This window comes from Phyllobates terribilis, unplaced genomic scaffold (assembly GCF_046119375.1).
Source record: "Phyllobates terribilis strain yellow unplaced genomic scaffold, ASM4611937v1 Scaffold_13__5_contigs__length_258822181, whole genome shotgun sequence".
NCBI classification, from domain to species: domain Eukaryota; kingdom Metazoa; phylum Chordata; class Amphibia; order Anura; family Dendrobatidae; genus Phyllobates; species Phyllobates terribilis.
In genome coordinates, this window is record NW_027362773.1 from 93,552,415 (window position 1) to 93,578,743 (window position 26,329).

At 41.5% G+C, this 26,329-nt stretch overlaps 1 protein-coding gene across 3 annotated transcripts in view; it reads right to left on the reverse strand.

Moving 5' to 3' along the window:
- Window positions 1-10,364: 10,364 nt before the first annotated feature.
- PTPN5 (protein tyrosine phosphatase non-receptor type 5) overlaps window positions 10,365-26,329 on the reverse strand; it is a 112,594-nt gene continuing 96,629 nt past the window's right edge. For all 3 annotated transcript variants that reach the window (XM_073658215.1, XM_073658216.1, XM_073658214.1), the window contains 10 exons: window positions 24,166-24,261; window positions 23,039-23,265; window positions 20,923-21,109; window positions 20,491-20,575; window positions 20,033-20,115; window positions 18,880-19,017; window positions 18,484-18,594; window positions 17,256-17,416; window positions 16,896-17,009; window positions 10,365-14,752 (listed from right to left, as the gene is read on the reverse strand). In XM_073658215.1, coding sequence (XP_073514316.1) covers window positions 14,659-14,752; window positions 16,896-17,009; window positions 17,256-17,416; window positions 18,484-18,594; window positions 18,880-19,017; window positions 20,033-20,115; window positions 20,491-20,575; window positions 20,923-21,109; window positions 23,039-23,265; window positions 24,166-24,261 — 1,296 coding nt within the window. In that variant the 3' untranslated portion in view covers window positions 10,365-14,658. The remainder of the gene's footprint in view (window positions 14,753-16,895; window positions 17,010-17,255; window positions 17,417-18,483; window positions 18,595-18,879; window positions 19,018-20,032; window positions 20,116-20,490; window positions 20,576-20,922; window positions 21,110-23,038; window positions 23,266-24,165; window positions 24,262-26,329) is intronic.

Genomic DNA, 26,329 nt, shown 5'->3' on the forward strand with positions numbered 1-26,329 from the left:
GTGTAGTGAGGGGTCGCACCGAGATATAGTCACGACCGCCGGTCTTTCGCTGAGGATTAGTCGCCTCCACCAATTTGGGATCCGGTACCCTGTTCTGCCAACCCGTCACCCGCAATCTCCTGGGCCTATGGGGTTCCTTCTTCTCTCGTGTCTCTGGGCCTCTCTTAATGTTCTGTTCCTTGTTTCCTTTCTCTTCTGTTCCTCTCCTCTGGCTCTGGCCTCCACTCCAGGCCTGCCTCATGGAGCTGGGCCCAGACTGAGCCACAGGTCCCTGTCAGCCCTCTCTGGCTGAACTCCTCTCCGAACTCACTCCCCGGACTGAACAGACCCTGAACTAAGATGGTGCCCACCTTATATACCTCCCTCTATGTGTGAGCCCAGGTGACTAGCAACCAATGGGCTCCTACCTATGCCCAGAGACCCACCCCTATCTGCTCCTACACCACTGGGTTTTCCTCCCCCTCCCCAATCCAGCCAGGGACAGATGCTGTCGTGCCTGCACTTCTGTCTCGTGGGAGCACCGTTGAGCTGTCCCTCGGAAATGGGGTGTGTGTGGTGCATGCAGCCTACCGAGTCCTGGTCCACACTCCATCCTTACCCGGGAGTGGAATATCACACCTCTGGTTTGAGGTGCAATACCCCTGTAGCAGCCGAGCCCTCGGGGTGCTACACTCCCAGTTCATCATATGCTCTCCCCACCCCACACACTTCCAGTTCATCATGTGCTCTCCCCACCCCTCACTCCCAGTTCATCATGTGCTCTCACCACCCCCAACTCCGAAATCATGATGTGCTCTCCCAACCCCCAGTTCATAATGTGCTATCGCCACCATCCCCCCCCCCCCCACAAGATCTTTTAATTAATTATATTTAAAAAAAAAATGTTTTTCATATTTCTGGACTGGCATTCTGGCGCTCGATGTCGGTGAGTACGCGATGAGGTCATTGCGTACGCGCTGTCTCAAGTGAGTCACAGAAGAGGCGGAGGGACTGCCTTGGAGCTGAATGGCTGTTTGGCTGTGAGAGCTCCAAGGCTGAAGCTCCCTGCACTGAGATGTACGCCGCCAGCATGCGATACCCCAGGGCCCGGGGAGCAGAAGCACAAGAGGAAAGGCCCCGGACCAGGCCCCGTTCTTTACTGCTGTTCACCGGGACCCATAAAGCAGTAAGGGCAGTAATGCCCTGATGGCGGCCCTGATTCTAGTAAGCTGTATGTAAGTCCACAATCCCCTCTGCATAGCACAACATTTTTTTTTTATTATACCCCCATATGGTGCAGTCCAATCTGGTGGGCGCCTCTGGTCTTGATCTGGCTCCCCCTCTCTTCTCTGCTTTATGTGGATGAAACGTCCTACATCATCCACATATTGTCCCCCAATCGCATTCCTGCGCAGGACTGCGATTGGGAGAGACTTTGTGGAAGACATAGGATGCGTTATCCACATGAAGCAGAGAAGAAAGGAGGCGCCAGATCAAGACGAGAGTTGCCCATCGGAATGGATGGGTGTAAGGGTGTGGACTGTATTGTCACGTTTCTGCCCCTGAAGACAGCAATCGAGTCATGTGAGTCATGCGTTTTTATACATATATTGTGTCATGTGAAGTGTAAACTATATCCTGTGTTTTTTAGTGTGTATTGTGATATAGACTGTGATATAGTAATATGCAAAGTGTAAGGCTATGTTCACACATCATGTTTTTTTATGCAAATTTCCTGCTGCTTTTTGCAGTACCAGAAAAGTCTATGAGATACCAAAATTCTTAGTTCACACAACATGGGGTTTTTTTGTTCAGGATTTTGTGCTTTGCATGTTTTTTTGGAAAATGGAGCATGTCACTTCTTTCAGCATTTTTTCAGTGTTTTTTCACCCACAGGAAGAAAAAACGCACCAAAAAAGCATCAAAATTTGTTTCAGCGTTTTTGAGTAAGTACGTGCATAAAAAGAGACAGGACAGTGAAAAAACGCACCAAAAACGCATAAAAAAGCACCAAACTGCAAGAACAATCTGTAGCAAACCTCTCTTGAGAGATCAGGTTTTGCAGCAGATTTGTGACGCAAAAAAACATGATGTGTGAACATAGCCTAAGTGTACTATGCTTAATGCATACTGTTATAAGATGCATAATGCTTGTGAGATCTGCCCAGCAACAGACTGCAGGACAGATACAGTTAATGTTTGGGACTAACCCACAGTGGGAGGGTTTAGTACCAGGAAAAGGAGACTGCGTCCTGTTTGAAGGAAATAGAGTTAGAGTTTGTTGAGTACAGTAGTGTGACAAGGTCAAGTTCAAGGTGTAGTGGGCCGACAGCACAAGGAGTACATATTGTTCTGGGCAGTTGAGGCCTCACAAAATTCCCTGCGGACATTCCTGCAATGTCCGGAGCTCAAGGATCGATACAGATGCTCTTGAGAGCACCTCAACCCCTTCTGTACATAGGAAGATGGACATAGAACCGAGTGTGGGAAAGGTATCAAACCTTGGGTGTACTGCGGATCTGGATTGGGAAACTCTGGGACTGACAGGATCAGTGAATGTAGGGATAGTCCAGGTATAATGGAAAGAAAAGTTGGAAATTTACTGTATTACCAAAAAAAGGAAAGTGTTGTGCCTGATACTACGTGTTGCAATATGATGCATACGGTCTGTTAAGAAAATGTCTTTATCCTTAATCGAACTAGGTGTCCCCTGATTCATGTGCGGCGGCTCCTGAAACCGAAGACATGGAGACCGGGGAGGCCTGCAAGTGAATGTGACGCAACCCACACATCTGTTTTTGTGGATTGTAGACTTACATACAGCTTACTAGAATGCTGTAAAAGAGTCCTTAAAGATGGTGGCTGTACTTTATATTGGGAAAACCTGGTGACAGGTTGCCTTTACGTGGAGCAATGGCGGAACGTCTGCACCTCTGCTCCTTACTCTGTGTATCGGACTGTCGGAGAAACTGGGTTCCGTGATCAGCTATGCACGGAGCAATGGCGCATATACTTCCGGCTTCTGCAGAAAAGCGAATGAAGACGAGTAGACCTGATATAACACTAAGGACACGGGATTTCTGAAATCGGCCTTTATTTGATGCAAAAACCACATCTGTTTACAGCAATAAAAACGACAGTGGAAACATCTCGGAGGTGATAGATCTATCACATTCATAAAAATGCTAAAAATGCCCGTGCTATGCTGTAGACTGTATCTGAAATTTTTTTTGTTAAAAATTATAACCCCTCGCCTGCCAGTGGTATCAGATTTGGCGGCTGCACTGGCAGGAAAAGGGCTGCGCTATTTACAAACACATCTTATTAGAGATGATGACGGTACAATCATACACTGTCCTTTCCATGTCTGATGCATGTGTGTGTACAGGTACTAAAACATCCCGGTCACTAGAGGCAGAGGGGCGGAGGGCAGGGATCAGATACATTAAATATGATATATTCCTAAAGTGTATCACTTAGGGCAACAGATTCATATGATTTCTATTATTCCCTATGGTAAACTATTGGACACTTACAAGTATTGTAATGTAAATGTGTGCATCTATTTCCTCATGCTAGAAATTGCAGGTAAGCTGAACATTTCCGCTCAGTAATTTCTTTGTATATCTTCATAGCAGTTGAAGCTCCAAATCCCCTATATAACTATAGATATAAATGATAGATTTCTGTCTGCTTTCAGCCCTCACTAGTGGGAGCTTTTCTCATTGAACTCAATGAGAGCTGTATAAATTAGTATGTAGTGAGCACCACCTAGTGGTGGCTGCAGAAGCCTGAATTGTACCGGAGAAACCCTATTAAGATATATTATGGAATTAAAGGGGTTGCCCACTTCTGGGGACAATTTATTTTTTACTCAAATGTATGTATTTGTAGCTAAAATATCAGTTTTGCATTTGGGTTCCATTAAAACTTTTGGTTTTTCCTTTTTTTTTCTGTCCCTGCACATAAAACTTTTTAAATCAGCTGAGAGGAGGTCAGAAAAAGACAGATAAAAGAGTTACAAACTCCCCAACAGATCGTCATATCGGGCTGACTGATGGATTTTCAGTTAACTCATTCTGCAGCCAGCAATAAACAAATGCAACACAGGGGCTACAGAAGGCAAATGGTGCAAAATTTGTACACCAGAATTAAAATACATTTTCAGGACTGTTCTGCAGGTAAGGGCATACGTACCATAAGCCTGTCCATATGGCTGCTGTGGGGTCCGACGAGAGACAGAAATACAGTTCTGGTGGTAAACTGTACAGGCTAACCCCTTGTGTTCCTGCTGATTGTACAGGACATGTCTGGATTTAGCGTTCGGGGTACGCCTTGCACGTTGTTGGTCTGAGTTTCCAGTGTCATTGGCTGAAAGACAGTCATCTGCTCAGGATCTTCTTTAAGGCTCCATATACAGATGTGCTCAAAAGTTTACATACCCCGGCAGAATTTTTCCTTTCTTGGCCTTGTTTCAGATAATATGAATGATAACCAAAACATTTTTTCTCCACTCATGGTTATTGGTTGGGTGACGCCATTTATTGTCAAACTACTGTGTTTTCTCTTTTTAAATCAACAAAAATTTCGGCCACAACTGCCGAGAAAATTGTTTGGGATGCAAACAAAAACCCACAAATCACATCAGCTTAAATTCAGGACTCTCTGAAAACTAGCGGTGTGGCTGTTTCAAGATGCACAATAAGGAGGAACTTGAAGAAAAATGGGCTGCATGGTCGAGTCGCCAGAAGAAAGCCATTACTGTGCAAATACCACAAAGTATCTCACCTACAATACGCCAAACAGCACAGAGACAAGCCTCAAAACTTCTGGAACAAGGTAATTTGGATTGATATGACCAATATGTAACTTTTTGGCCACAACCATAAACGTTACATTTGGAGAGAGGTCAACAAGGCCTATCATGAAAGGAACACCATTCCTACAGTAAAGCACGGAGGTGGATCGCTGATGTTTTGGGGATGTGTGAGCTACAAAGGCACAGGAAACTTGGTAAAAGTTGAAGGAAAGATGAATGCAGCACGTTATCAGCAAATACTGGAGGCAAATTTGCACTCATTAGCCTGGAAGCTGAACATGGGACGTACTTGGACCTTCTAACATGACAACAATCCAAAACACAAGGCCAAGTCGACCTGTCATTGGCTACAGCAGAACAAAGTGAAGGTTCTTGAGTGGCCATCTCAGTCTCCTGATCTCAATATCATCGAGTCGCTCTGGGGAGATCTCAAGCGCGCAGTTAATGCTAGACAGCCCAGGAATTTACAGGAACTGGAGGCTTTTTGCCAAGAAGAATGGGCAGCTTTACCATCTGAGAAAATAAAGAACCTCATCCACAACTACCACAAAAGACTTCAAGCTGTCATTGATGTTAGAGGGGGCAATACAGGGTATTAAGAACTGGGGTATGTGAACTTTTGATCAGGGTCATTTGGTTATTTTTGGTTGTCATTAAGATTCAAGAGAAAACACAGTAGTTTGACAATAAATGGCTTCACCCAACCAATAACCATGAGTGGAGAAAAAGTTTTATTGTTATCATTCATATTCTCTGAAACAAGGCCAAGAAAGCAAAAATTCTGCCGGGGTATGTACACTTTTGAGCACAACTATATACTAGTCGATAAGTGGGAACTAACTCATTCATTATTGGCCTGCCTAAACAGACCAAGATCACCTAATGAGTGCTTTGCTTAAAAATCATCATTCTCGGCAGCATATCATCATGTGTAACTAAGACGTGCTGCCGAGAAGAATTAAATAATTTTTTTTCGCACAGAAAGATTAAAGCAACGATTGTTCTGTGCTCATGGAAGTGCGGGTGGCCTGACTCAAACGGCTAATAAACAAAATTGTTTACTACATGTAAGCCAAACAGCTGTCGTTTAATGGCTACAATTGGCCAATGTAAACACCTATTGGCAACGTTATTGTACTTTGCTATACCTGGAGATAATGAGGTTTTAGGAATATTTAAGAAAGTTATGGAAATTGACAAAATGGAGATCTTATTGTTATGCCTAAATAAGAGGGCAACTTTGAAAGAAACAATACTGTCAGTTTTGGCAGTGTTTTTTTTAAACTTTTCTTGTAAACGTAATATTTTTTTCTCAATGTGTCTCCCAACAAGCCTCAAGATAGAACACAGACATAATATTCTCTTTACTGGAGGAGAAACATTTTCTTGTGCTCAGTAAAAAAAAGTGGTGTGACAAAACCAACTACAACTCATATAGTACTGCTCCCTATGTACAAGAATATAACTACTATAATACTGCCCCCTATGTACAAGAATATAACTACTATAATACTGCCCCCTATGTACAAGAATATAACTACTATAATACTGCTCCCTATGTACAAGAATATAACTACTATAATACTGCCCCCTATGTACAAGAATATAACTACTATAATACTGCTCCCTGTGTACAAGAATATAACTACTATAATACTGCCCCCTATGTACAAGAATAAAACTACTAAATACTGCTCCCTATGTACAAGAATATAACTACTATAATACTGCCCCCTATGTACAAGAATAAAACTACTATAATACTGCTCCCTGTGTACAAGAATATAACTACTATAATACTGCCCCCTATGTACAAGAATATAACTACTATAATACTGCCCCTATGTACAAGAATATAACTACTATAATACTGCCCCCTATGTACAAGAATAAAACTACTATAATACTGCTTCCTGTGTACAAGAATATAACTACTATAATACTGCCCCCTATGTACAAGAATAAAACTACTATAATACTGCTTCCTGTGTACAAGAATATAACTACTATAATACTGCCCCCTATGTACAAGAATATAACTACTATAATACTGCCCCTATGTACAAGAATATAGCTACTATAATACTGCTCCCTATGTACAAGAATATAACTACTATAATACTGTTCCCTATGTACAAGAATATAACTACTATAATACTGCCCCCTATGTACAAGAATATAACTACTATAATACTGCTCCTATGTACAAGAATATAACTACTATAATACTGCCCCCTATGTACAAGAATATAACTACTATAATACTGCCCCCTATGTACAAGAATATAACTACTATAATACTGCCCCCTATGCACAAGAATATAACTACTATAATACTGCCCCCTATGCACAAGAATATAACTACTATAATACTGCCCCCTATGTACAAGAATATAACTACTATAATACTGCTCCTATGTACAAGAATATAACTGCTATAATACTGCTCCCTATGTGCAAGAATATAACTACTATAATACTGACCCTATGTACAAGAATATAACTACTATAATACTGCTACCTATGTACAAGAATATAACTACTATAATACTGCCTCTATGTACAAGAATATAACTACTATAATACTGCTCCTATGTACAACAGTATAACTACTATAATTCTGCCCCTATGTACAAGAATATAACTACTATAATACTGCCCCCTATGTACAAGAATATAACTACTATAATACTGCCCCTATGTACAAGAGTATAACTACTATAATACTGCCCCATGCACAAGAATATAACTACTATAATCCTGCCTCCTATGTACAAGAATATAACTACTATAATACTACTCCCTATGTACAAGAATATAACTATTATAATACTGCCCCTATGTACAAGAATATAACTACTATAACACTGCCACTATGTACAAGAATATAACTACTATAATACTGCCCCTATGTACGAGAATATAATTACTATAATACTGCCCCATGTGCAAGAATATAACTACTATAATACTGCCCCCTATGTACAAGAATATATCTACTATAATACTGCTTCTATGTACAAGAATATAACTACTATAATACTGCCCCCTTTGTACAAAAATATAACTACTATAATAGTGCACACTATGTACAAGAATATAACTATTATAATATTGACCCTATGTACAAGAATATAACTGCTATAATACTGCCCCCGATGTACAAGAATATAACTACTATAGTACTGCCCCTATGTACAAGAATATAACTACTATAATACTGCCCCTATGTACAAGAGTATAACTACTATAATACTGCCCCATGCACAAGAATATAACTACTATAATCCTGCCTCCTATGTACAAGAATATAACTACTATAATACTGCTCCCTATGTACAAGAATATAACTATTATAATACTGCCCCTATGTACAAGAATATAACTACTATAACACTGCCACTATGTACAAGAATATAACTACTATAATACTGCCCCTATGTACGAGAATATAATTACTATAATACTGCCCCATGTGCAAGAATATAACTACTATAATACTGCCCCCTATGTACAAGAATATATCTACTATAATACTGCTTCTATGTACAAGAATATAACTACTATAATACTGCCCCCTTTGTACAAAAATATAACTACTATAATAGTGCACACTATGTACAAGAATATAACTATTATAATATTGACCCTATGTACAAGAATATAACTGCTATAATACTGCCCCCGATGTACAAGAATATAACTACTATAGTACTGCCCCTATGTACAAGAATATAACTACTATAATACTGTCCCTATGTACAAGAATATAACTACTATATTACTGCCCCCTATGTACAAGAATATAACTACTATAATACTGCCCCCTATGTACAAGAATATAACTACTATAGTACTGCTCCTATGTACAACCATATAACTACCATAATACTGCACCTATGTACAAGAATATAACTATTATAATGCTGCTCCTATATTCAATAATGTTACAACTACAATACTGCCCCCTATGTACAAGGATATAACTACCATAACAGTGCCCCTATGTACAGTACAGACCAAAAGTTTGGACACACCTTCTCATTTAAAGATTTTTATGTATTTTCATGATTATGAAAATTGTACATTAACACTGAAGGCATCAAAACTGTGAATTAACACATGTGGAATTATATACTTAACAAAAAAGTGTGAAACCACTGAAAATATGTATTCTATTCTAGGTTCTTCAAAGTAGCCACCTTTTCCTTTGATGACTGCTTTGCACACTCTTGGCATTCTCTTGATGAGCTTCAAGAGGTAGTCACCGGAAATGGTCTTCCAACAATCTTGAAGGAGTTCCCAGAGTTGCTTAGCACTTGTTGGCCCTTTTGCCTTCACTCTGCGGTCCAGCTCACCCCAAACCATCTCGATTGGGTTCAGGTCTGGTGACTGTGGAGGCCAGGTCATCTGGCGTAGCACCCCATCACTCTCCCTCTTGGTCAAATAGCCCTTACACAGCCTGGAGGTGTGTTTGGGGTCATTGTCCTGTTGAAAAATGAATGATGGTCCAACTAAACGCAAATAAATAGCATGCCGCTGCAAGATGCTGTGGTAGCCATGCTGGTTCAGTATGCCTTCAATTTTGAATAAATCCCCAACAGTGTCACCAGCAAAGCACCCCCACACCATCACACCTCCTCCTCCATGCTTCACGGTGGGAACCAGGCATGTAGAGTCCATCCGTTCACCTTTTCTGCGTCGCACAAAGACACGGTGGTTGGAACCAAAGATCTCAAATTTGGACTCATCAGACCAAAGCACAGATTTCCACTGGTCTAATGTCCATTCCTTGTGCTCTTTAGCCCAAATAAGTCTCTTCTGCTTGTTGCCTGTACTTAGCAGTGGTTTCCTAGCAGCTATTTTACCATGAAGGCCTGCTGCACAAAGTCTCCTCTTAACAGTTGTTGAAGAGATGTGTCTGCTGCTCGAACTCTGTGTGGCATTGACCTGGTCTCTAATCTGAGCTGCTGTTAACCTGCGATTTCTGAGGCTGGTGACTCGGATAAACTTATCCTCAGAAGCAGAGGTGACTCTTGGTCGTCCTTTCCTGGGGCGGTCCTCATGTGAGCCAGTTTCTTTGTAGCGCTTGATGGTTTTTGCAACTGCACTTGGGGACACTTTCAAAGTTTGCCCAATTTTTTGGACTGACTGACCTTAATTTCTTAAAGTAATGATGGCCACTCGTTTTTCTTTACTTAGCTGCTTTTTTTTTGCCATAATACAAATTCTAACAGTCTATTCTGTAGGACTATCAGCTGTGTATCCACCTGACTTCTGCACAACACAACTGATGGTCCCAACCCCATTTATAAGGCAAGAAATCCCACTTATTAAACCTGACAGGGCACACCTGTGAAGTGAAAACCATTTCCGGTGACTACCTCTTGAAGCTCATCAAGAGAATGCCAAGAGTGTGCAAAGCAGTCATCAAAGCAAAAGGTGGCTACTTTGAAGAACCTAGAATATAAGACATATTTTCAGTTTTTTCACACTTTTTTGTTAAGTATATAATTCCACATGTGTTAATTCATAGTTTTGATGCCTTCAGTGTGAATGTACAATTTTCATAGTCATGAAAACACAGAAAAATCTTTAAATGAGAAGGTGTGTCCAAACTTTTGGTTTGTACTGTATAAGAATATACTATAACTAGCGTAATACTGCTTTTGCATGTAGGAATATAACTAAAATATAACTAACCCTTATGGACAAGAAAATAACTACTATAAGACTGCTCTGTGTGAATAAAAATATTTCTAATCTTCTGCTCCTACATACAAAAATACAAATACTATAGTACAGCCACCTATGTAAAAAAAATTATCTATTATAATACTGTACAAGATTATGTAATTATAATACTGTGCCTTATATACCTGAATAAAACTGCTATAATACTGCCACTAGATGCAAGAATCTAACTACTATCTTACCGCCTCTATATACAACCATATAACTGCCCTCTATATACAAAAATGTAAGTACTATAATAATGCTCCTTAGATATAGGAATAAAACTACTATAATTCTTCCCTCATGTAAAAGAATATGACTACTATAATACTGCCCCCTTTGTACAAGAATGTAACTACTATAATGCTGCCGCCTATGTACAAAAATATAACTACTATAATACTACCACTATGTACAAGAATATAACTACTATAATACTGCTCCTATGTACAAGAATATAACTACTATAATACTGCCCCCTATGTACAAGAATATAACTACTATAATACTGCTCCTATGTACAATATAACTACTATAATACTGCCCCTATGTACAAGAATATAACTACTATAATACTGCTCCTATGTACAAGAATAGAACTACTATAATACTACCCCCTATGTACAAGAATAGAACTACGATAATACTGCTCCTATGTACAAGAATATAACTACTATAATACTGCCCCTATGTACAAGAATATAACTACTATAATACTACCCCCTATGTACAAGAATATAACTACGATAATACTGCTCCTATGTACAAGAATACAACTACTATAATACTGCCCCCTATGTACAAGAATATAACTACTATAATACTGCTCCTATGTACAAGAATATAACTGCTATAATACTGCCTCTATGTACAAGAATATAACTACTATAATACTGCCCCCTATGTACAAGAATATAACTACTATAATACTGCCCCCTATGTACAGGAATATAACTACTATAATACTGCCCCTATGTACAAGAATATAACTACTATAATACTGCCCCCTATGTACAAGAATATAACTACTATAATACTGCCCCCTATGTACAGGAATATAACTGCTATAATACTGCCCCCTATGTACAAGAATATAACTACTATAATACTGCCCCCTATGTACAGGAATATAACTACTATAATACTGCCCCTATGTACAAGAATATAACTACTATAATACTGCCGCTATGTACAAGAATATAACTACTATAATACTGCCGCTATGTACAAGAATATAACTACTATAATACTGCCCCCTATGTACAAGAATATAACTGCTATAATACTGCCGCTATGTATAAGAATATAACTACTATCATATGCCCCTATGATAACCATAGATGGCTCTATGCCGGTTGCTTGTGGCTACCTTCTGCTATAATTTCTTGTGGGCCCTTGTGAGTAAGAATATGGATCTGAGCGGACAGAATTGTTTCAAGTCTTTATGGAGTAGTTCTCTCACGTTGTTTCCTTCCTATGTGCAGCTCGTGGCATGGTGTTAGATGGGTTAACATTAGAGGGGGGCAGATAAGAGGCTGCTGTGTACTTGTCTCATATTGTAACCAGCAAATTCTCTACAATTGGCTTGAAACAGCTGGAAACCGAGAAGCTTAAAAAGTGGTTATAGGAATAAACATAAAGCGTTTCATAGGATGGGTTCGCATGGCGTGTAATTAGTTGCACACTGTACAATATTATACTGGCGCATTAAGCCTATATTATCCCGTTATCATGTGCTCTACACGCGGTGCCAATTATGTATCTCCGATTAATCTTGAGGCCTGATATGTAATAATGATTATTATTTAGTAATTGTTGATGAAATTTCATGAGCGCTATACAACAGAGACATGTAGTCATTGTACTTTTTTTCTGCTAAGATGTAACGGTGTGTAGACTTTTGCAACCTATGATTGGCTTTAATGCATCTAAGATATGAAATTAAGCAACTCTGCAGGTAGTTTTGATTAAAAAAAATCTTCAACCATTTTGTGTATATAGCCCCAATGCAGTCCCATGTGAGACAGAGAAGGTGAAGTAATACATCTCTGCACAATCAGACTATGAATGTTTTTTTGTAGTCTATCACCAATGGAGACACATAAGTCTGCATTGTAGCTGTAGACTCAAAATGGTTAAGACTTTATGCAAAGTTGACCTCCTTTTTTTGTTGTTTTTTACAGTCACAAGCCCATCTACTATGTCCAGTGGTGTCACCTGCCCGCCGTGCCCTCAGCCTCTTACCATGGAGTGACCAGACTTTCTTTGAAGATTTGATTGATGATAATATGATATGTGGAACAAGGCATTGTCTTCTCGCTGATGGTACCAACCCCTATGTTTAGAGGCCAACATGAAGAACACCTAAAACCTCTCTCTCCCCATACCCAATACTCTGGTTTCCCTTTCCCATCCATCCCGCTTCCATGTACCATCAAACCCACCACAGAAGATATGCAGCCTGCTTTTCTCCCATCCTGGGCATCGCCCCAGTAGCATGGCTTCACCTGTGGTATGCAGTCCACTGTCGAGAGAGAAACATTCAGTTGCATCCTTATTAGATTTAGGGGCGAATCTTCATTCTTAATGTTGCTAATTTAGGTTCAATGACATAACAAGGGTGGGCTTCCCACAACTGAAGAGCTCCCTTGATTTTGATCCTCCCAGAATCTGAACTTAACGCTGTGGACCTATATGATATGTTTTAATACAACTTATCTAGTGTTAAAGAGGCTCCCACATTGGACAAACTCTTTTTATTGGGAAGGTTCTAAAGGTTCCAAAGGTTCGAATGAGTCTAAAGGTTCCAACGATTCTAAAGGTTCCAAAGGTTCCAATGAGTCTAAAGGTTCCAAAGGTTCCAACGATTCTAAGGGTTCCAAATGTTCTAAAATTCCAATGGTTCTAAAGATTCCAAAGGTTGTAAATGTTCTAAAGGTTCATTGATAAACTGAGTACAGTAATCCCTATCAATCAGCTCAATCTTTGGGGCTATCCAGCAGTAAGTGTTCAATTTCCCTGCAGTGCCTCCACAGGCAAAATGAAGTATTACACGATGCCCATTGAAATGAATTTACATTCAGAAACTGCACACACAGCTGGGAATTTAATGTAAGTAGCTGCTGTGTTTAGCTCACAGAAATTTGCCTGACACTGTAACAAAACCTCAGCTGTAAGAGTAAGACAAGTTCAGGAGATGTTTTCCATCTCTGAATGTTACTAAGAATGTTTCCATTTACTAAAGGAAAGCAGAGGTCTTGAAAATGGCCCAGAACTGAAACTCAACATTATATTAAAAAGTTGCGGAACATATGAAGATGATTCAGCCTTATTTATCTACCGAAGATGTGGACAACCCTTTTAAATTCTGACTTGTACTTTTTTTTCTACAATTTTTCATCTTTTCTCCCTTCCCTAGTCCACAAATTTAAAAGTTCATAAAAAATATTCTGTAAACATCCTAAAGTATAGGTATATTCTGTTTAAAACCTATCACCCCTCTGGCACTTGAGGGGTTAAAGGCGCAAGGTGGAGAGATATGATTTTCCGACCCATACCGAACCCCCACCCCCGCTTAGTTTGTCTATAACATGAGGTATTAAGCGAAATGCTGTATGAAACTATTGGAATTTTTCTGTACAGAGGTTTGACAAGTTCATGAGTCATGTGACACAGTATCCGGTAGATAAAAATGTAAAAACAGTTCAGAAAAAAGGCAAAAAATTACTTGTCAGCATCAATACGTTACAGAATTCTGCGTGACGTCGTTCAACACTGCAGTCAGAAGCAATTTATTATTTTTACCCCCGGAAAAATACTAAAACTTAAAAACACAAATGTAATTATCTTCATATAATAATCTTGTTACAAACCGATGCGATTGCTTCTATGTACAATAGAAATTCCGGATTTTTTTTGTTTTGTTTTTTGGTGATGATCGTCCCATTTTTGTCATTTGTAAGGTCCTAAATGTTTACATCATTAGCTGCAAAATCCCATTGACCTGCAATTGAAAGAGAAAATGTCTCCCCCAGAGCCTGATGGTGGGCGGCACTGCTGATCATTTTTCTTTACATGAAGCTTTTTCTGTCTGTCAGGAACCTACCCCGATATTCACCGAGTGATTATTCCTCGGCACAGCAGGGATTCTGTTTGACGAACAAGCTTAGCACATGGTGGACGAACTGGTACTGCTCACTGGTCTGGATCATTCCTCCCCTACAAAAATATATAGTCATAAATGTGATATTTAGCAATATTAGATTCGATCAATATTTAAAAATCCTAAAATATTACTACCCGTAGAGCACAAACAATTGGGAAGATTTATTGCAGCTTACTTATCAGCTTTGTTGCATAGATTGGAACAACTTTGACAGAGTCCTCACATTATTATTACAGGGCAGGGTCAGTAGAGTCATCTCATTATCATTAGAGATCAAAATCAGCAGAGTTATCTCACTATCATCAGAGGGCAATGTCAGTTAAGTCATCCTATTTACAGTACAAGATTGAGTAAGGGGAATAATTTCATAATCATTAGAGAGCAGAGTCGACTTATTTTAGGTTAGGTTCAGCAGAGTCATCTCAATATCGCTAGAGGACAGAGTGAAAAGAATCCTCTTATTTTAGGTTATGTTCAGTAGTCATCTCATCATCATTATTAGAGGGCAGGGTTAGCGGAGTCATCTCATCATTAGAGAACAGGAACAGCAGAGTCATCTCATTATCATTAGGGGACAGAGTCAGCTGGGTCATCTTATTTTAGGTTAGGTTCAGTAGTTTTATCTCATCATTAGAGAACAGGATCAGCAGAGTCATCTCATTATCATTAGAGGACAGAGTCAGCTGAGTCATCTTATTTTAGGCTAGGTTCAGTAGTTTCATCTCATCATTAGAGAATAGGATCAGCAGAGTCATCTCATTATCATTAGAGGTTAGAGTCAGCAGAGGTATGGGCAACAGAGTAATCTCATTATCATTCAAAAACAGGATCAGCAGAGTCATCTCATTATTATTAGAGAACAGAGCCAATAGAGTCCTCTCATTATCATTAGAGAAGAGGATCAGCAGAGTCATCTCAATATCATTAGAGTTTAGAGTCAGCAGAATTGTCTTATTTTAGGTTAGGTTCAGCAGAGTTATCTCATTATCATTAAAGAACAGTGTCAGTAGAGATCCTCTCATTATCATTAGAGGTGGGACCAGCAGAGTCATAATGTTTTCATCAGAAGGTGGAGCCAGCATTTCATCATTATTATAGTACAGGGTCAGCATACTCGTCTCGTGATTATTAGAGGACAGGTCAGTAGAGTCATCTCATGATGATTAGAGGCGGGATCAGCAGTCAAAATGTTTTCATCAGAGGGTGGGGTCAGCATTGCTATTTCATCATTATTATAGGACAAGGTCAGTAGAGTCATTCTGTTATCATTAAAGGACAAGGTCAGCAGAGTCATCTCATTTTCATTAGAGGACAGGTCAGCAGAGTCATCTCATTTTCATTAGAGAGTGAGGCGACTTAATGACAGATGACGGCACTATCGTACTTCTGGAGGCCCAGGTACGGCAGCATAGTAACATATGTACTTTGCACAGTCTATGGACATTTTTCTGTCCATTAACTCCGATTCATCGAAGCAGTTTTTGCTGGGACAGTTCCGGGATCAGGATCTGCCAAAATGCTGCCCTCTGCTTTCAAAGAACGTCAAGCAAGGAAGGTCTCGCTCTGGCCTCTAGATCTTGCAGCGTAGGTTTTTGGCCGCTGTTGTGGGAGCGAATAACAGGAATATTCAGAGACATTTGAGCTGAGAACTATTAATTGCTGTTTCCTTGGCTGGATCTTCGGTGCCCCGAAATAGCTCAGTCTGTTTCACAGCTATAAGTGTAAGTAATGAGTCATCCCTACCCCCAAAGATTGTACATTGGCAACAAGTCACTAGTGGGAAGAGACGGCATAATATACTGCTATGATGGGGGGGGGGGTTAAATCCAAATTGTAGCAGTGGTGTAATATCAGTCGTCTGGACTGGGCACTACGTCATTAAAGGAACCCACCCGTCATTCTCATCGTCAGGATGACACCTGACTGAAGCTTTACCTTATCCTGGACATAGTATAAGAAGACCCAACACAATGGACCCACCACCTCCACCATCATGTCCTCAATAGTGTTGGAAACTCAAACCAGTTCCAATATATTAATGGTTGATGTCCCCTAACATTGAGAAGATGCACCCATCCCATGATCAGATCCAAAACCAAGTCCTCAACCAATGGAATTTTATCCCTATCTAAATCGCTATCCAAATGCAAAAGATTTGAGCAAATTTTCAAAATAATTTGGGTGCTGTCGTCTTACCTGTCTAACCTCAGCTGGCAGGTGGTCTTCAGGATGTCCACCGTCCCCTCATTCTTCAGCTGTTTACACAGGATTGTAGTAGCAATGAAGCAGCCGGTTCTCCCGATCCCTGCACTGCAAGACAGAAGACATTTGCTAAAGTGAAACCACAGACTCCTCTGAATGGCGGTGTTGCACCTCTAACATATGGATATGCCATGAATGTGTATTGCCAAAATACCCCTTTAATAGTTCAGCAGATTGGCCAATCACGATTGCTAAGAGCTGGCAATCTCCATAGAAGCAGTAATGGCGGCTATATCGGTTGTCATTCAGCTTTTCTATTAATAAAGGTAATGTGAAGCCTGTCTTGTGCCTCACCTGCAGTGTACAATTATAGGTCCGTTATTAGGCTCGCCATTTTTCCTGGCTTCCTCCACATCCTGCACCAACTTTAAGAGTGCTGGAGCCTGATCCGGGGTCTTCTGGTCTGGCCATGACGTGTACCAAAAATGCTTCAGACTCCTTTCTTTTTCACCGTTCTAGAACATTGCCCAAAAATTCAATGAACATTTGGTATGTCTGATGACAGGGCGGTGATTATTGGGTACTTTGGATGTCAGCATTGGGCACTGTTGTTGTCATTATTGAACACTGTGGCTGTTATTGTTAGGCACTAATTATTGGGTACTATGGCTATCATTATTTAGCCCTATGGCTATTACTATGGGCACTGTGGTTGTCATTATTGGGCATTGTGTCTGTAAATATTGGACACTATGGCTGTCATTTTTGGAAATTTTGGCTGGTAGTAATGGGCACTATAGCTGTAATTATTGGACACTGTTGCAGTCATTATTTCGCACTATGGCAGTTCTTATTGGGCACTATGGCTGCTGTTATGCCTGCTAATTTTGGGGAGTGTTAATGTCATTATTGGGCACTAGTGCTGTATTTATTGAGCACAATGGTGGTCATTATTGGCCACTGTGGCTGCTATTATTGAGCACAATGGTGGTCATTATTGGGCATTGCGGCTGCTATTATGCCTGCTAATAATGAGCAGTGTGGTTGTCATTATTGGGCACTGTGGCTGTCATTATTATGCACTGTGGCTGCTATTATGCCTGCTAATAATGGGCAGTGTTGCAGGTATTATTGGGCACTAGTGAGTTATTGAGCGCAATGGTGGTCATTATTGGGTATTGCAGCTGCTATTATGCTTGCTAATAATGGGCACTGTGGCTGTCATTATTGAGCACTGTGGCTGTCATTATTGGGCACTGTGGCTATCATTATTGGGTACTGCTGCTATTATGCCTGCTAATGTTGGACAGTGTTGCTGGTATTATTGGGCACTAGTGCTGTAATTATTGAGCACAATGGTGGTCATTATTGGGCTTTGCGGCAGCTATTATGCCTGCTAATGTTGGGCAGTGTTGCTGGTATTATTGTGCACAATGGCGTTCATTATTGTGACATTGTGAGGACACCATATTACTATTAGACTTTTAGGGCTGTAATTATAGGGGCACTGTGGATGTAATTATAAAGGTACAGGGGCTGATGTTTTGGGGTAGTGTACGTACCATTTTTTAGGTTTTCCTACCTTTAAAGTCATAAGTCTTAGTACATAATCGTCCTCCTGGATGATGTGATTCACTGTCACCTCTAGTCCCTCATAGACACCATGTTTCTCCGGCCAGTACTCTGTGCATTTCTGTGTAGAGATGAACAAGTCACTCTATGGGGATGGTTACTTTTTTTCTATTCTGAAAGACCCCCTGTAAACTCCATTATCTAAATGCAGTAATGTATTGGGTGCAGAAGCAGAAGCAGCACCTGGGCGCCTCTGCCTTATATAAAATGCCAGTATTATCAGTGGTGCATGGTAGGTGGGCAGATTGGTACTGAAGTTGCATTACGGCCCGGGCATCCCATCACGCCTCTGTCCATATGTACAATGTCTGACATTACGTATTAGGACCGTTTAGACGCCGCTCACCTCGTTCACTTCCTCAATGTTGGTGATCATGACTATAATAGGTGAATGCTGTTGCCAGACCATCTTCCAGAAATCCCCTACGGTGTTCACGGTGGGTCCCTGAGTTGCAATGTAAACTTTTTCCTCTTCTCCGTAACCCTGCGACACAGAACAAAGCAGAGCGGATATGTGGGTAAGACAGTAATACACACCGGGCGGCGCTGTCTGTGCACAGAACATGGCAGGTACACATGCAAAAGGGACCTGATCAGTCTAATTTCTGATACCCAGATGCCTATAATCGATAATATCACACAGGAACAAATAAAAGTCTCTGCACACAATAGCTGTAACTATACTTGTTATGGGGCAATGTGGCTGGCTCTGTTCTGTGCACATAGTGGCTGTAACTATACATGCTATGGGGGCACTAGGGCTGGCTCTGTTCTGTGCACATAGTGGCTGTAACTATACATGCTATGGGGGCACTGGGGCTGGCTCTGTTCTGTGCACATAGTGGCTGTAACTATACATGCTATGGGGGCACTGGGGCTGGCTCTGTTCTGTGCACACAGTGGCTGTAACTAGACATGTTATGGGGGCACCGGGGCTGGCGTTTTATGGGCACACAGTGGCTGTAACTATACATGTTATGAGGCGCTGGAGTTGTCTCTTTTATGGGCACTCAGTGACTGTAACTATAAGTGTTATGGGGGCACCGGGGCGGGCGTTTTATGGGCACTCAGTGACTGTAACTATAAGTGTTATGGGGGCACTGGGGCTGGCTCTGCTTTGCTGGCACAGTGCTTCTGACTGACATGGAGGGCACTTGGTCTTACACTATCTGCCAACCTTAGCCGTCATCACTGTACCTGTTATGGCACTATTACTAATATAAGGCCCTATGCCAGGTACCATCATATCGCCATTTTCATTTCTCCATATCACAAAGGTTATAATTGCCCACGTGGAGGGGACGCAATCATGAAGAGCTTCCTGCGGAAACTCCACATCAACTCTCTGCAGCAGGGAACGCCCAGGGCTCTTTATGCCCTTCATGTCCAGAAATATAAATGAATGCTCATGCCAAGTTATGGGCTATAGTGCGGGAGGGATCTATGCTGGGAAGGGGTCCTCACTCACAGCTAACAGACGAGGGTCCTGCTCTGCTCACCCGTATATAATTAGCGTTTATATAAGAACTCAGAGGGTCGTCCTCCTGGTCTGGAGATGTAAGGCACACTCTGCTATGAGGGTCTGCAAAATACAAAGAGATATTAGTGGTTATAGAGCTTGTCCTTGTGTACACAAGCCCTGTACACTGTATATATTTACTGTATGTAGTGTAGTTCCCCTTACTGATGACAGGTGGCAGTAATGAGCAATCTGGATATTTTACTGCCGGAATGTTGGATCTTTCTGACTATACTGGATCATTGTGGACCTGCCTTATGTGTTATGGTTGCTTATCAGTAAAGCTGGTTCTAGCTGCAAAGGCTATGATAAAAAAATATCCTTTAAATATAATACACCCTTTCGTGAAAAAAAATAGGCAGCCATATAAAAGCAGGGAGCGTGTACAGGTCCCAGATATCGGTGTACATTCTGTTACCCCCGTGCTCCTGGACTCACTTGGGAGGATGGTTTTGTATCTGTTTTTCCGCACTAAGCCCAGAATTTCATATTCTTTTGGATCAACAAAGTTCATTGGGATTTCCTAGAATAAAGAAAAAAAAAAAAAACGCAAAGCAAAAATTTTACATGGTGAAATTCCTATAAAGTATGAGACATTCTTAAACCAAAATCCATAGGATGCTTGTGGGTGATATCACCCAGAGATTTCCTGCCAGATTGATGATTAGCGGTGAAACATGTATCTTGGCACTGCTTATCCCTTTAGATAGAAATTATACATACATTTGGATGAGCTACATGTTCACATTATAAAATTAATAGAGAATCCGATAGATGTCACCTGAATGATCATTCACTCCAGAACTATAATGTGAACCATGAATGCTCTTGGGTTTATATTTGTTGCCCATAAAACACATACTGACTTACAAAGAACTCTTTCTGAAGCTCAAAAGAATCCAGAGCTTTCTCATGTAGCTCTTCTGGCGTCAGGACGCTGCCGGCGGTCTGCAGGTACTCCCTGGTGGACTGTTCCCTCGGAGACATGATGTGGCCGTAGGGCTCTGTGCACCCCGGGGTACACATGTCCAGAGTCAGAGACACATTGGAGCCTCTCCTGCAGAAAGAGACAATTCATACAACTCATGTGACTCCTTATATAAAGGAGATCAGGAGCAATGTGAAGATGTCAATACATTACTTATTCTGTACTCAGAGATACAACCTACATTATACTCCAGAGCTGCACTCACTATTCTGCTGGTGCAGTCACTGTGTACATACATTACATTACTGATCCTGTACTGATCCTGAGTTACATCCTGTATTATACTCCAGAGCTGCACTCACTATTCTGCTGGTGCAGTCACTGTGTACATACATTACTGATCCTGTACTAATCCTGAGTTACATCCTATATTATACTCCAGAGCTGCACTCACTATTCTGCTGGAGCAGTCACTGTGTACACACATTACATTACTGATCCTGTACTGATGCTGAGTTACATCCTGTATTATACCCCAGAGCTCCACTCACTATTCTGCTGGTGCAGTCACTGTGTACATACATTACATTACTGATCCTGAGTTACATCCTGTATTATACTCCAGAGCTGCACTCACTATTCTGCTGGTGCAGTCACTGTGTACATACATTACATTACTGATCCTGAGTTACATCCTGTATTATACTCCAGAGCTGCACTCACTATTCTGCTGGTGCAGTCACTGTGTACATACATTACATTACTGATCCTGACTTACATCCTATATTATACTCCAGAGCTGCACTCACTATTCTGCTGGTGGAGTCACTGTGTGCATATAGTACATTACTGATCCTGTACTCAGAGATAAAGCCTACATTATACTCCAGAGCTGCACTCACGATTCTGCTGGTGCAGTCACTGTGTACATACATTACATTACTGATCCTGTACTGATCCTGAGTTACCTCCTGTATTATACTCCAGAGCTGCACTCACTATTCTGCTGGTGCAGTCACTGTGTACATACATTATATTACTGATCCTGTACTGATCCTGAGTTACCTCCTGTATTATAATCCAGAGCTGCACTCACTATTCTGCTGGTGCAGTCACTGTGTACATAATACAGGATGTAATGCAGGATCAGTAATGTAATGTATGTACACAGTGACTGCACCAGCAGAATAGTGAGTGCAGCTCTGGATTATAATACAAGATGTAACTCAGGATCAGTAATGTAATGTATGTACACAGTGACTGCACCAGCAGAATAGTGATTGCAGCTCTGGAGTATAATACAGGATGTAACTCAGGATCAGTAATGTAATGTATGTGCACAGTGACTGCACCAGCAGAATAGTGAGTGCAGCTCTGGAGGATAATACAGGATGTAACTCAGAATCAGTAATGTAATGTATGTACACAGTGACTGCACCAGCAGAATAGTGAGTGCAGCTCTGGAGTATAATACAGGATGTAACTCAGGATCAGTACAGGATCAGTAATGTAATGTATGTACTCAGTGACTGCACCAGCAGAATAGTGAGTGCAGCTCTGGAGGATAATACAGGATGTAACTCAGGATCAGTACAGGATCAGTAATGTAATGTATGTACACAGTGACTGCACCAACAGAATAGTGAGTGCAGCTCTGGATTATAATACAGGTTGTAACTCAGGATCAGTAATGTAATGTATGTACACAGTGACTGCACCAGCAGAATAGTGAGTGCAGCTCTGGAGTATAATACAGGATGTAACTCAGGATCAGTAATGTAATGTATGTACACAGTGACTGCACCAGCAGAATAGTGAGTGCAGCTCTGGAGTATAATACAGGGTGTAACTCAGGATCAGTAATGTAATGTATGTACACAGTGACTGCACCAGCAGAATAGTGAGTGCAGCTCTGGAGGATAATACAGGATGTAACTCAGGATCAGTAATGTAATGTATGTACACAGTGACTTCCCTGTTGGCTGTCATACAACAATCCTTCCATTTACCTTTTTCTGGTCTAGATCACATATAGTTTTGATCTACAACTGAATTCACCTTTCCTGCAGCCCCACGGGTTTGACGGACAGAGTTCCCACATCTGTGTCGCCTCTAATATCCATCAAACAATCAAAGACGGGGGTGTCGGGCACGGGATCTAAGTCCAGGAATTCCTCCACTTTGTCATCCGTCCATTCCGAGTAGGTGAAGGAGGGCTGGCGGCTCACAGATTGGCGTCTGTCCTCTGACAGGACTGGTTCAGTGTGAGACTTCAAGTACCATATCTGGAAATTAGAGGGGGGAGAGAACAAGCTGAAGAATAAATGTGCCCTGAGAGGACTGGCCTGACGCGCGCTCGCTCTCCTGCATACACACCGTCCTATTGTGCTCCGGTGTTTAGCCTTGTAGGCTCTGACTTTTATTCCATTTACTGAAAGCGCTGCAGTGGAACAGTGTGGAAACATTCAGCGCTCTGGAACATAACGAGGCGACATGAAGCCCTATTGTTGAGGGAATCTAAGTGCGCGCATCACAAACAGCAGAGGAAAAACATGCAAATGGTTCTGCAGCATCTGACGTGTCCTTGTCTCCATTCCCTGCAGCTGTAAACCTGCACTGTGCTGCGGTAACAGAATCAGATTTAGCTTCATAAAGCTTATTCACTGTGCAAAGGCTCTACAGCATTGTTTTTACATTCTGCACCATTTTCAAGATCTCTGCTTGCTGTCGGCAGCACAGGGATACAGCCCTGATCCTACTCTCAGCCGACAAGTGGATACAATAGTATCCGGTGTAGACAAAGCTCTGTGAGCTGCAGACTGATACATTGTAGCAAACTATCACAGAGTTTTTTTTTCCCATATTCATTAGAAAGGATGAAAAACGCTGCGAATCCGCTGAAAGAATTGATTTATAAAACGCTTCGAAGGTTCAAATCTGCAAGGAAAAAAATAATCAGCGCATGCATTCGATTTAAAAAAATCGCACTCAGTTTACTGGTACTGTAAAATGCTGTGTTTGTTTTTTCCATGGAAAAAATACAAGGTGTGAACAAGTCCTTACAGAATTGATCATTTTGGGACGCATCTGTCTATGTGAAGAGAAATCAATGAAGCTGCAGATCCCCGTAAGTCTCCTTCCTTTTTAACAACCTGAAATTATTATGAATCCAAGTCTCCACGTACCATGGTGCCAATCAATGCCACAACAAAGAAAACGATCACCAACACAGAGCCGGGCATCTCTACAGTCCAGAATCCACTCTGCAGGGTGGTTAAATCCTAAAAGAGAAGAAATTGTGTAATGTCCTGCAGCAAATCTAGCATGGAAGAGGGGAGGGAAAGGTGGCTAGTAGGGGGCAGTGGTCCTGAGCCACTTATATGATGGGGCCCACTCGGATCCTTGAATGAACGCCATTCTCAAATGCATGTGTCCACAGGACGGGGACATTATCAGGGCAGTATCTCTCTGGCATAAAAGTATTCAAGTTTACTGTCTATGTGATACTATTTCTGGGGGACAATTGTAGTAATGACACCGATATTTCAGAAGTACAGTATTAAGGGGTTTGCAATAGGCACAGAATTTAGGGACGGGGTATCAGCAGTATTGGGAGTTTGTGTAGGTTGGTAATAGGTGGGGGCGCTGTATATGTGAGAAATCAACTAAAAACCTTGCAAGTTGTGGCTGGAAGAAGTCGTCATGGTTGGGCTAGATAGTACAAACAGGAAAAGTGAACGGCTCCCATCAGAAAGTCACTTGACACTGTATATAACTGTATTGTAATCACCACTATATGGTCACAGTATGGCGGTAATACTGGTCTTGTTCTATGTAAGGCCTCTTTAACACATCCTAATATTTCCGGTACTAGAAAAAACTGTACCGGAGATGTCCGTGTGTACCTGTGTGGCCTACATGTGGCAACTGTGTGCCACATCAGAATCACACGTACCGGCGCCTGGGAATCAGCGGTACAGTTAACGCTGTTCCCAAGTGCCGGATGCTGGAGGCATCTCTCATCATTGTCCCCAGCTTGCGCTGTGATCAGCACGAGCAGGGGACAATGTTGAGAGTTGTATTCTGCCCCCGCCATGTCCTGCAAGTGTAAAAATAAGAGTAAAATAAAAAACATATTATACTCACTTTTACACCTAATTTCCTGAAGCCATTGTCCCCTGTAAACAAACCAAAAATAAAAAAGAACAATATCCCTCACCTGTCTGAAGATGAAATAATCCAGTGTCCTACGTCATAATCCATCAGACCGACATTTCTGCATCAGCGTGTGCGGTGGCTTGAGGCTTCCGCACACGCTGAGATGCAGAGGAGAATGACTCACTGCAGCGAGTGGGCCCCTGACCTGCGCTGAGCTCACTGAGCGGTGTCCTGTCACTCACTGAGCTCAGCGCAGGTCAGGGGCCCACTCGCTGCAGCAAGTCATTCTCCTCTGCTCCTCAGCATGTGCGGTTGCCTCAAGCCACTGCACACGCTGATGCAGAAATGTTGTCAGATGGATTACGGGGTGGGACACTGGATTATTTCATCTTCAGACAGGTGAGGGATATTGTTCTTTTTTTTTGGTTTGTTTACAGGGGACAATGGCTCCAGGGAATTAGGTGTAAAGGTGAGTATAATGTGTTGTTTATTTTATTCTTATTTTTACCTTTTTCGAGACAGCAGGGACAGAATACAACTCTCAACATTGTCCCTTGCTCGCATTGATTGCAGTGCAAGCAGGGGACAATGATGAAAGATTCCTTCAGCACCCAGCACCTCGGAACAGCGCTAACTGTACCGCTGATTCCCAGGCGCCGGTACAGGTCACATTGATGACACACGGATTTCATCCGTGTGTCATTAGTGTGCACATATGTGTGATGTTTTGCGGCCCGTGTGGCGTGCAAAAAATGGACATGTCAGCATGTTTTGCACACGGATACATGGTCCGTGGAAACACACTGACATGTGCGCAGACCCATCCATTTGAATAGGTCTAGGTGTGTAAGTGTCTCCAGTACGTGTGAAAACTGTCACCACACGTACTGGAGAAACGGACATGTGAATGAGGCCTAAAATGTTTTCTATTCAGTAACAGCATTGTTACCAGCTGCGGTGCTCACTAGACTCACTATAACCTAAACTCTGCAACCTCCCACATTACTCTTCAGAAATACTCTGTGATGATGCACACCCTGCCCCTTTCACTACGTTGCTCGCACTTTGTAACCTGTCACAAGATCTTCTGAAATACTCTGTGCCTCCTCTTTCTAGTCAAACCTCCTCCAAGGTCAGAAAATTCTCGTCATAAAGTTCTCTGTGCTGCTCGAATTTTGGTCAAAGGGGAGG